The 13361-nt window shown below is 46.1% G+C and overlaps 1 protein-coding gene across 1 annotated transcript; it reads right to left on the bottom strand.

The window, feature by feature from the left end:
- Positions 1-11415: 11415 nt before the first annotated feature.
- LOC109734950 (NDR1/HIN1-like protein 26) lies at positions 11416-12371 on the bottom strand. Its single transcript, XM_020294139.4, has one exon. The coding sequence runs from the start codon at positions 12318-12320 to the stop codon at positions 11553-11555; it is 768 nt and encodes a 255-aa protein (XP_020149728.2). The 5' UTR covers positions 12321-12371; the 3' UTR covers positions 11416-11552.
- Between the last annotated feature and the right edge of the window lie 990 nt (positions 12372-13361).

Here is a 13361-nt window from a genome sequence, read left to right as displayed (position 1 = left end):
CCATATACACGTCATATGAAGAGGTGGCCGTCCAACGTCTAGTGAACGGTGGGTTTTGGGCCTGCTCCTCTCCGGCATCGTCGTCCATACCGTCGATGTCTTCGGAGCCGTAATCGAGCATGTCTGTTAAGTCTTCGACAGTGGCTATGAAGTGGGTGGTGGGTGGGACGTAAAATTCCCCGCTCTCAGCCCCTTGTCCGGGCTGGGCGTGGTTCGGACGTTGCTCCTCTGTAATGACGAGGGATCGCATCAAGTCCAGAGCCTCGCTTAAAGGCGAGGTTTGCCCAGGGAGAAAGGAGTCTGTGGAGTACGGCGGGAAGGAGACTTCTTGGCCGAGCTCACACGATGCTAACTCTGAGGGTTCGGAGCCAGTGTCCGGGGAAGAGTCCGGCTTTCTGGTGGTTGCCAGCGACACTATTTCCTGCGGCTCTCCCGCACTAGGCTTAGTGGCCGCAGATAGTCCGGCGGGCTCAGGAATCCCGTCTTCGGACCTGATGATGCGCTCCGGATCTAGGGCCAGAGCGGAGGTTGGGGTTGTGAACCCTTGGAAGATCAAGTCTCCTAGGATATCAGTGACGTAATCCAGATTTCCAGAACTAATTTGGTGACCTGGGGCATAGCCGTCGATCTGCTCTAGATGGCCAAGCGAGTTGGCCCGCAGTGCGAAGCCGCCGAACACAAAGATCTGACCGGGGAGAAAGACCTCCCTCAGGGCAGTATTGTTGTAGATGATAGATGGAGCCATCGAACCTTCTGACAACGACACAACGGAACTCTCAATGAAAGCACCAATGTCGGTGTCAAAACTAGCAGATCTAGGATAGGGGGTCCCGAACTATGCGTCTAAGGTCGATGGTAACAGGAGACAGGGGACACGATGTTTACCCAGGTTTGGGCCCTCTTGATGGAGGTAATAGCCTACTTCCTGCTTGATTGATCTTGATGAATACGAGGATTACAAGAGTTGATCTACCACGAGATCGTAATGGCTAAACCCTAGGAGTCCAGCCTGTATGATTATGATTGTTTCTACGGACTAAACCCTCCGGTTTATATAGACACCGGAGGGGCCTAGGGTTTTACAGAGTCGGTTTGCAAAGGAAGGAATCTTCATATCCGAATGCCAAGCTTGCCATCCACGCAAAGGAGAGTCCCGTCCAGACACGGGAGAAAGTCTTCTATCTTATATCTTCATGGCCCATCAGTCCGGCCCACGTCATATAGGCCGGATGCCCAAGGAACCCATAATCCAGGACTCCCTCAGCAGCCCCTAGTTAGTATTTGTTTATCCGGACTAGGGCGATGTAGACACCTGATCGGGTGGAGGCCGATCCGTCGCATAATGCGGAAAAAATCGCGAAAGAATTATGTTTTAGCCACCGAATAGCTGACCAGCTCTCGCCGCATCATGACAGTCAGTTTTCGGCTTTCTCTACTGAGGTGTTTATCCGGATAAACCAGAAACACAATCGCAGTAGTTCTCCCTTTACTACCCTAGCCGATAAGACAGAACGTAAGGTAGCAAGCACAGGAGCCGGGCAACCCAACTATTGACCAAAGACATGATTCGGAGCCGATGCATATAATGCTATATTCGGGGCACCGAATTATACGGTAAAAAGTGTTCGGACTTGTTATAAACGTATGGAGCACAATGGGGCCCCTGGCGAGTTAAGTCGTACCAAAGGGGACAGGTGCAATTGATAGAAAACAGTTAAATATAATGAAGGAGTAAACCAGTGCCACGTATATTAGGCTAGAGACTGTTTCCATTATAGTCTGATTGATACGTCAAAACGTATTTGTACAGATAATGTGATAAGCAACAGGGCTATTTAACATGCCGAGAGTAAGGGGAAGCTGCGTGCGGGTCCTGAAAACAGGTAAAGTGATCGTCAAGAAGATCGTCTGGGTATTCTACCACACGTCTATGCTGCTTTCCTCCTTGGTATGTGATCCTTCGCAAGGACCGACGATCGGGCCTTCGTGAGGGGCCCGTGGAAAAGAAACCTGAAAAGGATAGGAAGGAAAGGTAAAGTATGAGTGTCCAGATGAGGTCGAGTTGTATTGTGGACCGTGGTAGAGTCATGCCTCCGTCTTCGCCCATGGTATTTTTAGTGCATAGTTATGTACGCGCGGTACATACGCCGCAATTCGATCGGGGCTGAGACGGAGGCCGAATTGCTAGTCGAACTCCTGACGAGCTGGACTGTCATTCTGCGGAGTAGTCCGGACTCATTTAATAGTGTCTGGGGGCTTGGCCGCCGAATTGATGTTCCGCTTGATAAGGCCGCCCTGTATCTCCGCTGCCAGGGCCGCGGTGTGCTCCTCGGTACGGAGGGAGCATTCCATGTTTCCGTTGACTGTTATGACCCCGCGTGGTCCGGGCATTTTGAGTTTGAGATAGGCATAGTGTGGCACCGCATTGAAGCGAGCAAATGCGGTTCGTCCGAGCAGTGCGTGGTAGCCACTGCAGAAGGGGACGATGTCAAAGAACAAGTCTTCGCTTCGGAAGTTGTCCGGGGATCCGAAGACGACTTCCAATGTGATTGAGCCCGTGCAACGGGCCTCTACACCTGTATTACTCCTTTAAAGGTAGTTTTTGTGGGCTTGATCCTTGACGGATCGATGCCCATCTTGCGGACGGTGTCCTGATAGAGCAAGTTAAGGCTGCTGCCACCGTCCATGAGGACCCGCGTGAGGTGGAATCCATCAATGATTGGGTCGAGGACCAGTGCGGCTGAGCCGCCATGACGGATACTGGTCGGATGGTCCCTGCGATGGAAAGTGGCCGGGCAGGATGACCATGGATTGAATTTTGGGGCGACTGGCTCTATCGCATAGACGTCCCTGAGCACGCGTTTGCGCTCCCTCTTGGGGATATGAGTAGCGTATATTATGTTCACCGTTTTGACTTGGGGGGGAATTTCTTCTGTCCCCCTGTGTTCGGTGGACGGGGCTCCTCGTAATCGTCCTTGCTTGGCGACCCCTTCTCCTTATTCTCGGTATTTAACTTACCGGCTTGTTTAAAGACCCAACAACTTCTGTTGGTATGATTGGCGGGTTTATCGGGGGTGCCGTGGATCTGACATGGTCGATCGAGTATTCGGTCCAAGCTGGATGAGCCCGGATTGCTTATTTTAAATGGCTTCTATCACTGACCGGACTTGGAGCCACTGAATCCGGCGTTGATCGTCGTGTCATCGGTATTGTCACTGTTGCTTCGACCCTTGTGCCTGTTGCGTCGGGGCTTGCTGTTGTTATTTCTGGCTTCGGAGGTGCCAGGTTCACTTGCACTGTTGCTGCTACGGGCTAGCCAACTATCTTTGCCCGCACAAAAGCGGGTCATAAGTGTCGTGAGGGCTGCCATGGACCTTGCCTTTTCTTGGCCAAGGTGTCGGGCGAGCCATTCGTCGCGAATGCTGTTTTTAAAGGCCGCTAGGGCTTCGGCATCCGGACAGTCGACGATCTGGTTCTTCTTTATTAGGAACCTAGTCCAGAATTTCCTGGCCAACTCTCCGGGCTGTTGAACTATGTGACTTAAGTCATGGGCATCCGTAGGTCGGATGTATGTACCCTGGAAGTTGTCGCAGAAGGCGTCTTCCAAGTCCTCCCAGCTGCCAATGGAGCTTTCTGGCAGGCTGTTTAACTAGTGCCGAGCTGGTCCCTTGAGCTTTAGCGGGAGGTATTTGATGGCGTGAAGATCATCACCGCGGGCCATATGAATATGGAGAAGAAGTCCTCCATTCATACTACAGGATCTGTTGTTCCATCATATGATTCGATATTCACGGGTTTAAACCCTTCTGGGAATTCGTGCTCCATTACTTCGTCAGTGAAGCAGAGGGGGTGTGTGGCGCCTCTATATCGGGCCAAGTCGCGATGCAACTCGGATGGAGTCCGTCTGCGGTTTTCGGCCCGGACGTGGTTATGCTTGTCGCGCCCGGCTGGATAGCCGTCTTCGCACGCCGGGGAACGCCCCCGCGATCCGTAGATCGATCTGGTCTGACCTGCTCTATTTTCCAAGTCTTGCCATAGGTCATACATATATCCCCGAGCTGTTATGTCTCTGCTTCTACGGCGAGGTAGTACGGGCTGGTGTTCGGCTTGAGTTGCTGTTTTGTCATGGCCACGTGGTGGTCGGTCGGCCTAGTTACGGGCTGATGGTACAGGCTCCAGCGCCTCGTCGTCGAATTGGGGTAGCAGCTTACGCATCGGGTAACTCTTGCTTGCGCGTCCGAGGCCGTATTCCTCGGTTGCCAGGACATTAGTCCACCTGTCGTTGAGTAGATCTTGATCAGCTTGAAGCTGCTGCTGCTTCTTTTTCAGGCTCCTTGTAGTGGCTATTAGCCGGCGCTTAAAGCGCTCCTGCTTGAGGGTTTCCTCAGGCACGATAAAGTCTTCGTCGCCGAGGCTCACCTCATCCTCGGAGAGTGGAAGGTAATTACAATCCTCGGAGTCTTCGTTTACAGCCTATTCGTCAGGGCTAATTTGCCCATCTTCCCGATCGTCCTGTTCGGAGGTTGGCTCGACGGGGTCTTCATGGTCTTCGGCGTCGTCCGGAGTATTGTCTCCGGTGCCGGTATTGCTGTCTTTTCCACGGCGTGATTTAGAGCGGCACCGCTGACGTCGGCACTTTGGTTGTATCTCAGGAGGTTTATTCTCAACTGGATTTTTCTCGTTATCGCCGTTACCCTCTTTGGGTGTGTCCACCATGTATACGTCATACGAAGAGGTGGTCGTCCAGCGTCCGGTAAACGGCGGGTTTTGGGCCTGCTCTTCTCCGGCATCGTCGTCCATACCGTCGATGTCTTCGGAGCCGTAATCGAGCATGTCGGTTAAGTCTTCAATAGTGGCTATGAAGTGGGTGGTGGGTGGGACGTAAAATTCCCCGCTCTCAGCCCTTAGTCCGGGCTGGGCGTAGTTCGGACGTTGCTCCTCCGTAATGACGAGGGATCACATTAAGTCCAGAGCCTCGCTTAAAGGCGAGGTTTGGACAGGGAGAAAAGAGTCCGCGGAGTGCGGCGGGAAGGAAACTCCTTGGCCAAGCTCACACGATGCTGACTCCGAGGGTTCGGAGCCAGTGTTCGGAGAAGAGTCCGGCTTCATGATGATTTTCGGTGACACTACTTCCTCCGGCTCTCCCGTACTAGGCTCAATAGCCGCAGAGAGTCTGGCGGGCTCGAGAATCCCGTCTTCGGACCTGGTGGTGCGCTCCGGATCTAAGGCCAGAGCGGAGGTTGGGGTCGCGAACCCTTGGATGATCAAGTCTCCCCGGATATCGGCGACATAATCCAGATTTCCAAAACTAATCTGGTGACCTGGGGTGTAGCTGTCGATCTGCTCTAGATGGCCAAGCGAGTTGGCCCGCAGTGCGAAGCCGCCGAACACAAAGATCTGGCCGGGGAGAAAGACCTCCCTCAGGGCAGGATTGTTGTAGATGATTGATGGAGCCATCGAAGCTTCTGGCGATGACACAGCGGAACTCTCGATGAAAGCACCAATGTTGGTGTCAAAACCGGCGGATCTCGGGTAGGGGGTCCCGAACTGTGCGTCTGAGGATCGAAGGTAATAGGAGACAGGGACACGATGTTTACCCAGGTTCGGGCCCTCTTAATGGAGGTAATACCCTACTTCCTGCTTGATTATCTTGGATGAATATGGGGTTTACAAGAGTTGATCTACCTCGAGATCGTAATGGCTAAACCCTAGATGTCTAGCCTGTATGATTATGTTTGCCTCTACGGACTAAACCCTCCGGTTTATATAGACATCGGAGGGGCCTAGGGTTGTACAGAGTCGGTTTACAGAGGAAGGAATCTTCATATCCGAACGCCAAGCTTGCCATCCATGCAAAGGAGAGTCCCATCCGGACATGGGAGGAAGTCTTCTGTCTTGTATCTTCATGACCCATTAGTCCGGCCCACATCACATAGCCCGGACGCCCGAGGACCCCATAATCCAGGACTCCCTCAACGGTTCCCGACTAGATCCTCGGCTGGCGGTGGTTGGCAGCGTTGTGATTTGCATGACTGCTGACGATATCAGCGCAAGTGGATATGGCAGGGCTAGGGACTGGCGAGGGTTATGGCGGTGCGGCGGGCGTCGAAGCTCACAACAACGTGCAGGGGGGTGCCGGAGTTCGGCTCATGGGTTGTTATTTCCCCTCTGGCTCCACATCCAACATCAACTCCTTGTAGCGACTCAAGTGAAAAGCAGTTGTGATATGTGCTACTGGATTGAACTTAGATTTAGAGTAAATCTTGTCGTGGGTAGACATTTAGTAAAACGTGGCAAAATTTGTTGAAAATATTGGACATGGTTATTTTGAGTACATGATATTGAGTGGAACATGGAAAGTTTGTTTGAAATGTTAGACTTGGCTAATTGAGTAGAACATGGCAACCTATTGAACATTAGTATATATTGAAAATGGCAAACTGTTGAAACATAGTAGAACGATGAAACTCATTTTACCTTTTTTAGAGAATAAGTTGTGGGTGGTACTTTTTTAAGTAATCCAAATTTTAGCTAGCTTCAACTTGCTCGTCAACTTTGCTTTCTGCACCATGGCAAATTTAGTTCACTAATGGATCATGGAAAATTCATTGCATTTTTACCATGGCCATTTTGATTCTTAATCATGGCAATTTGTTTTGTTTCGTAAGCAAAGCCATGTAGTTTTTGCCATGGTTATTCGTGTTGAGTAAAACAAAATGCCATACTATATGCGATAGATTTGCCGTGGATATAGATTATTTTCTGCCATGTAGTTCTTTTGTAAAAAATTGGCATAAAATAGAAATTGTCGTAAACATAAAAAATCATCCCGCCATTTTTAATTATCATGTGTTGCCATGGCATTATTTTCAAGTCTTTTGCCATGGGAAACTATTGATGTATACTTTTTGCCATTATATCAAATGTATGTGGCATGGCAAAATTGCTCTTTCTGGATCGTGCCAAATTTAGTTCACTCATCATCGCAAATTTAGTTTAATGGATCTTGACAAAAACCGTGGCAATTTCTTAATTTTGGATCAAATTTTGTTTTGTTTCATAGGGAAAAACATGTACTTTTTGCCATGTATTTTTGCGTCGGCTAAAAAATATATCATAGTGTATGCAATAGATTTGCCATGTATACGAAATAAAATTTGCCCTGTAGATTTCATAAACTATTTGCCACAACGATCAAATTTGTAATAGCTAACATGTTTTGTATATACAATAGCGCCATAGTATTTTGTATAGGTTAACATGGTTACCATGGCGCAATAGGTTTTCACTTTATGGCAAACTTGCAATGTTTTTTGTATATATTTTTTATATAGGTTGCCATAGTTAATGACAATTTTTTATGTGAATGTTCATAACATGGAAAATTCTTATCTTTGCACATTGCTGTCCAAATCATAGCAAATTGCATAAATCTTCGGATCTTACTCATGGCAAATATATAGATTTTTAACTTGGCCACATGGTATTTTTACTAGTTTAAACCATTAGAGTTTTAATTTAGGTACCATGGCAATTTTACTATTTAGAGGGTACTAATTTTATTAATTAGACCATGCCAATTTCAATTCTTGTAGCATGGAAATTTTACTCATTTTTATGTCATGGTAATTTCATTTAATTAGGCCATGGCATTTTCAATTGATGTAGCATGGCATCTTTAAGATCATGGTAACTTTATTACTTAGATTATGGCAAATTTACTAATTACATAATGTTAGTTTTATTATTGGTGGGATGGCAATTTTAATTCTTAAGACCATGTAAATTTATTCATTACACCATTGTACTTTCATTACTTAAAATGCCATTATTATTTAGTTATACCACTTTGGTTTATAAATTTGTCATGTTCCCATGGAATATTATATTTCTTTTATTAGTGATACCATGCTTTTTTAAGAGAACAACTTTCCCAATTTTGTCATGTTCCCTTGGCAAATTCAAAATTTGTCACCTTTTTTGTTCAATGCGCAATTGTTTTGAATTTGCAATATTTTCTTCAAAGATCAAAAATAGTATTCCGAAAGTGAATCTTCCAGGCCATAAAATTTGTTCAAAGAACAAATTTTATACATTTGCAAAGAAATTTAAGGAACACAAATCTTTTATCTTGAAAGTGAATCCGCTATGCCATAAAAAGCATAATGGAAAAATATGGAGTTGCATTGGTCAACTATCTAGTTTTGCCAGCAAAATAATATACAAAAAATACATTGCCATGCTATACAAATATTAGGGCCATTTTTCAAAAGATCTGCCATGCACGTTAGAGGAAAAAATCTTTGATTTTCTTGTTTTTTAGCCATGAAGAAATTTTTTATGTAGCAATGTGGAATTTTATTTTTTATGTATCATGGCAATTGAGTGCTATATCCCACTTTATGTTTGTCATTTTCTTTTAAACTAACAATACTATCATTTGTCATGGCAATTTATATGATAGGAAAATATTTTTTTGTTAAAGGCCTTCTACTATATGTTCTCAAATCGGGGCCTTTATTTTGGCCTAGTTCTTTTTCTTTCTTTAGGATCGTGGGGGTTTCAAAAGCATAAAGTTTCCTCGATGCGCTCGACCTGGGATATGTTTTAGATCAAACGAAATCGTTCGATCGATCCCTCATGCCCCGACGAACGATTCGATCGGGCTGGTGGTGCTCTAGATCGAATGTCAGCACCATATTGCGGTCCAAATTAATTATGGTAGTACTTTGTCTTTCAAGCCTTATATCCATTAAATTTTGAATCATTTGGACAAAAAATTGAGGTGTAGACTGTTAATTTACTCGGGTTTGATATTTCTAAGAAATAACTATTTCTAAACGGTCATTTTATGTCTACCTATCTAACAAATGAAGACTCCTACGAAAACAAATGTACTATAAGATGTCCAATGTCTTCGCAAAAAAACGAATTCAACATACTCTAGGACCATGACTCGTCAAGCGTTAAGGCTCCAAGAGCACCGACCAAACCAAGACATCCAAGGAAGTACTTTGGGACTAAGTTTATTGATCTGAAGCCATAAATAAGACTCTGATGACTCCGGGTCAAAGGGACACCTGTTGTAGTAATGATTTTGCCCTTGAGGTTCCACCCTCTATCCCACATGGCACTCTACATAGATAGTTGAAAAAATTCAAGGACATTCAACTCAAGTCAAGGAGGTCATTAAAGTCCAAGCAGGCTCCCATGGGTCCAAGTAAGTCACCCCGGTCAACGAAAATCCAAGCAAACTTCCATCATCAATAAGTCAAATGATGAAGACCACATAAAAGACTAAGTAAAATGAACTCAAAGGAGCAAAGAAGATCAACCCTAAGAAAAGAAGACTCCAAATAGTGCACACATTCTCCCTTAACGGGTTACAACCCACCTTAATGGGCTACAACCCACCTCATAGTGCAAACATTTTTTAATACTTTTTCATGTTCAAGAACATTTTAAAATTTAGAAATATTTTTTGAAAGTATGAATTCATAAACATTAAAAAATGAACAATTATGGAACTTGTGAACATTTTTTAGAATACATGAATAGTTTTTCCATATCATTGTTTAAAAATCAAGAATGTTTTATGAAATTTGTGAACATTTTTTAAAATACACAAGAAAATGTTTTTATTTTTTCGAAAAGTATGAATAAAATGTCGGTTCCAATATCATCATGCGGGACCCATGACGCTATCAGACCCTTATAGGCGGGATCCACTTACAGAAAATACTTAGAATCTCTTGCAGGCCTTTATTCCTAGGGAGTTTAGTAATTGTCAGGATAAGTGCAATGTAGTGTTGTTGTTATTTTAACTCGAAGAAGTGCAATGTAGTGTAGGTGCTATCTCTTCATGATGACACAATATTCTTTTTGTCCCTTAATATAGTGTGCATTAGTTTTCACAAAAGTTAAGCTTCACAAAATTTAATCAAGTTTATAGAGAAAAATGTGTATATTTCTACAGTAAAAAATGCGTACCATATGAAAATATATATCAAGATGAATCTAAAGGTATGGTTAAATCTAAACTAGTGATTTGGCATTCTTGATGTTGATAAATTTGGTTAAAGTTTACATAGTTTGATTTAAACTAATAATAATACATACTATTTTTGGGACAGAGAGAGTATATAGATGGATGTTTTTAGTATAAAATAAGGGAGCGCCACAAATTGAGCGTAGCTGAGATGGTTGTGTTCCTTGTGGTGGAACCAGCCCACCAGGGTTCTAGTTCTAGACTTGTCACTGGTGCTTTTCCTGGATTTATTTCAGACTTTCTGGCTATGTTCGTTCAATGGGAGGAGACATTCTAGTCGATTAAGAGGCGTCTATGGTGACTTCGTCAATCTTAAGATGTAATGCGAGCTTAAGCTATGCTCATAAGGGTAATGTGTGCATGTGCACGTTTGTAGGGTGAGTGTATGTGCTTGTATGTGAGCATTTGTGATTGTACTTTGTTAAGAAAAGCTTTCTGGCGATGTTTGTTCAGTAGGAGAAGACGTTCACGTCGATTACATGGCGCATGTGGTGACTTCGTCAATCTCAAAATGTTGTGTCGGCTCAGAGATACTCATAGGAGTATGGTATGCATGTGTGTGATCATAAGGTGAATGCCTGCAATTTTAGAGTGTTTTACAAAAAAGCACACCTAAACAACTTCAAAAAATCGATTTGTGCAATTCACTTTTTTCCTGGCCGCCATTAGGTCGACGTCCAACGGCTCCTGTTGCTTCTTCTCCTCAAGCGTCCCTGTTCATCTTCTTCCTCATGTAGCCGCCCTTGTTCCGACCTAGCCCTAACCACCGGCATCCATCCCTTGCGATTGGCAGGTGCTACCACGCATCACCTTGCCGCCTCGGCCTTCCCTCAACTCCCCACCCCCGCCCACCCCACTGTGATAGCCGCCGCCACGGCCATCCCTCTAAAGCTCTCCCAAGCTACAGCAACTCCGGTAACCCCTGTATCCCCGTTCTCGTCCCGGCATATACCTGTCAAGTTTTTGTCTCACACCCACCGGCTCTTGCTCGTTCATGGTTTGGCCTCGCCGTGGCTGACACTCTTCATGTCGCTCCTCACCTCCTCCTCGCCTTTGGCCTCAGGGGAAGCACAAATGGCTGACGCTAGTTTTTTTTTTCCAGAAACCTGAGATTTAGCAAACGCTATGAAATAAACTAGAGAAGATACGCAGCCATTGCATGCACGTACCATGGATCTTCTCCTCTAAAAATGGGTGTGGCTAGGTCTCAGTCGACTGAGATTTAACCAAGTCTTAGTCAAGCGACAAACATGCAAGAGAGAGAAAGAAAAAACTGAAGATTTTTTTTTCACGAATCTCAATGTAAGATCTCAGCATCAACTAAGACTTTGCTACGTCTCAGTTGATTGATTGAGACTTACCAAGACTTAAAAATAATAATAATTAAGCAGAATACGTAGTATGTCTATCATAAGTACAGGAACAACAGTGCAATTAAGCTAAGCAAACGCTAATTGCAAAAGTAATTTATCGACTGATGCATACATATGTGCGCATAATTCATTCACTGGAGGGTGGTGGCGCACTGGGAACCCTGCACGACGACGGCTGTGAGCTGCGACGGCACGACGACAGCGACGCACTCGGCGGCGAGGGCGCGGTTGCCGGACACCCAGGCGGACACCTTCCACCGGAGCTGCCCCTCGACGCGCAGCCTCAGCAGCAGCGTCGTGCGCCCGGCCTCTGCAGTTTCGGCTGCCGACGCCGCCGCAGATGACGCCGAGAGCGAGGCGGTGAGCACGGCGTCGCCCTGGGCCTGCTGGAACGGCGGGAGCGGCGCGGTGGCGGCGAGCTGGACACCGGCGTAGGACGCACGCGCCTGGAGCCGGTCGTAGAGCGCGGCGGCGCGCGCGTTGGGGTTGTGCGCGACGAAGGCCGCGTCGAGCCGCACGATGCCGCCGGCGGTGGCGTTGGGGGCGGTGGCCGTGGCCGTGGCGGCCAGCAGCGTGAAGCGCGGGCTGGAAGGGCGGAGGGTGAGCCAGAGTATGATGGCCAGGGCCAGCAGCGAGGCCGCCGCCGACAACGCCCCGATCAGCAGCCGGCGGCGCCCAGCCGAGTGGTGGTGGCGGTGCTTGGTGGCGCAGTCCCTCGGGGAGTGCTCGGGGTCATCCGTGATGCGAGACATGGTGGTGCACAAGAGGAGAGAGAGAGAGAGGTGGTGCGTGTGAGCTGAGATAATGTTTGTGGGTAGCACTCCCAGTATATATTTTATCTGGTTATAGTTAGTGGTAGTTGATATAACCACTAATAAACTTTGAGACTTTGTAAACATCTTCTTAGTTGTTACATGGGTGATTATGAATTATGATGATCGAAAATGTATGGTTTCTTGCTTGCTGCTGCATCAACCATCATGTTGTCTTTCCACTCCATTTTCCCCTTTGGCCTGAGGAGAAGAAAAGCACCTCCCTCTGCCTGCCTGCCTGCCCTGATGGAGACGTCCATGGCTGACTAGGCTACATCACAAGATGCTAAAGTTGCCAAGGAAGATGCATGTGTATATCCATGGCTGGTGAATTAGCTAGCAGTTAAGACTTAAGACCAGACAAGAGCGAGCAAAGGTGATTAAGGAAGCTGGTAATCATCATGACCATCATATAATCTAGGAAAGTGGGAGAAGGAAAGCAACCTTTCCCCCTTTCTCTTCTTGCTTTTCACAAAGTAGGAAGCTAGCTATGTGATCTCCCTCTGCCCTCTGCTGGTGGTGGAAGGAAAGTGGGGATGGATTCTTCATGTTTGTGTGTGAAGCATGAATGAATTGCCATCAGGAACAAGAAAAAGCAAAGATATACCAAAGTGGATACTCGAACATTCAAGTCTGCTACCTCACTCATCCTCAGCCCCGCTCAAATTATTCCTCTTGTCACAATAATCAATCCTTCGTAACTCAATAGTAACTCTCAGCTTACTGTACTAAACAAAAAGCCTTTTACTCAACAAAATATATCAACTAAGATGTGGGAAAGTTGACTAGCACTGGTGCTAAGGGATGTGAGGGTAGGTGTTATTATAAAAAAAATCGCAACATCATAACTAGCACCAAACGAGTTACAGATCATTCCGGGACGTGTGTCCGATTTCACAAATTGAAGGTGGATGAGTGTAAGAACATAAGAGAGACAAAGAACAAGAAGGAAAAGGCACTAGTCAAACACATAGATACAAGTAGGATTCACTCAATAAACATAAGATACTCAAACCGACCAAACATCTCACGGCCAATTCTACTAAACGAGGTACAATTGATCCAACAACTCTGAGAGAGAAAGGTAAAACAAAGAAACATAGTTCATCCCCAAATTTTAGAGATGGA

The sequence above is a fragment of the Aegilops tauschii genome, chromosome 6 (assembly GCF_002575655.3).
Source record: "Aegilops tauschii subsp. strangulata cultivar AL8/78 chromosome 6, Aet v6.0, whole genome shotgun sequence".
NCBI classification, from domain to species: domain Eukaryota; kingdom Viridiplantae; phylum Streptophyta; class Magnoliopsida; order Poales; family Poaceae; genus Aegilops; species Aegilops tauschii.
Note: the sequence above shows the minus strand (reverse complement) of the source record. Positions and strands in the feature narration are given on the sequence as shown.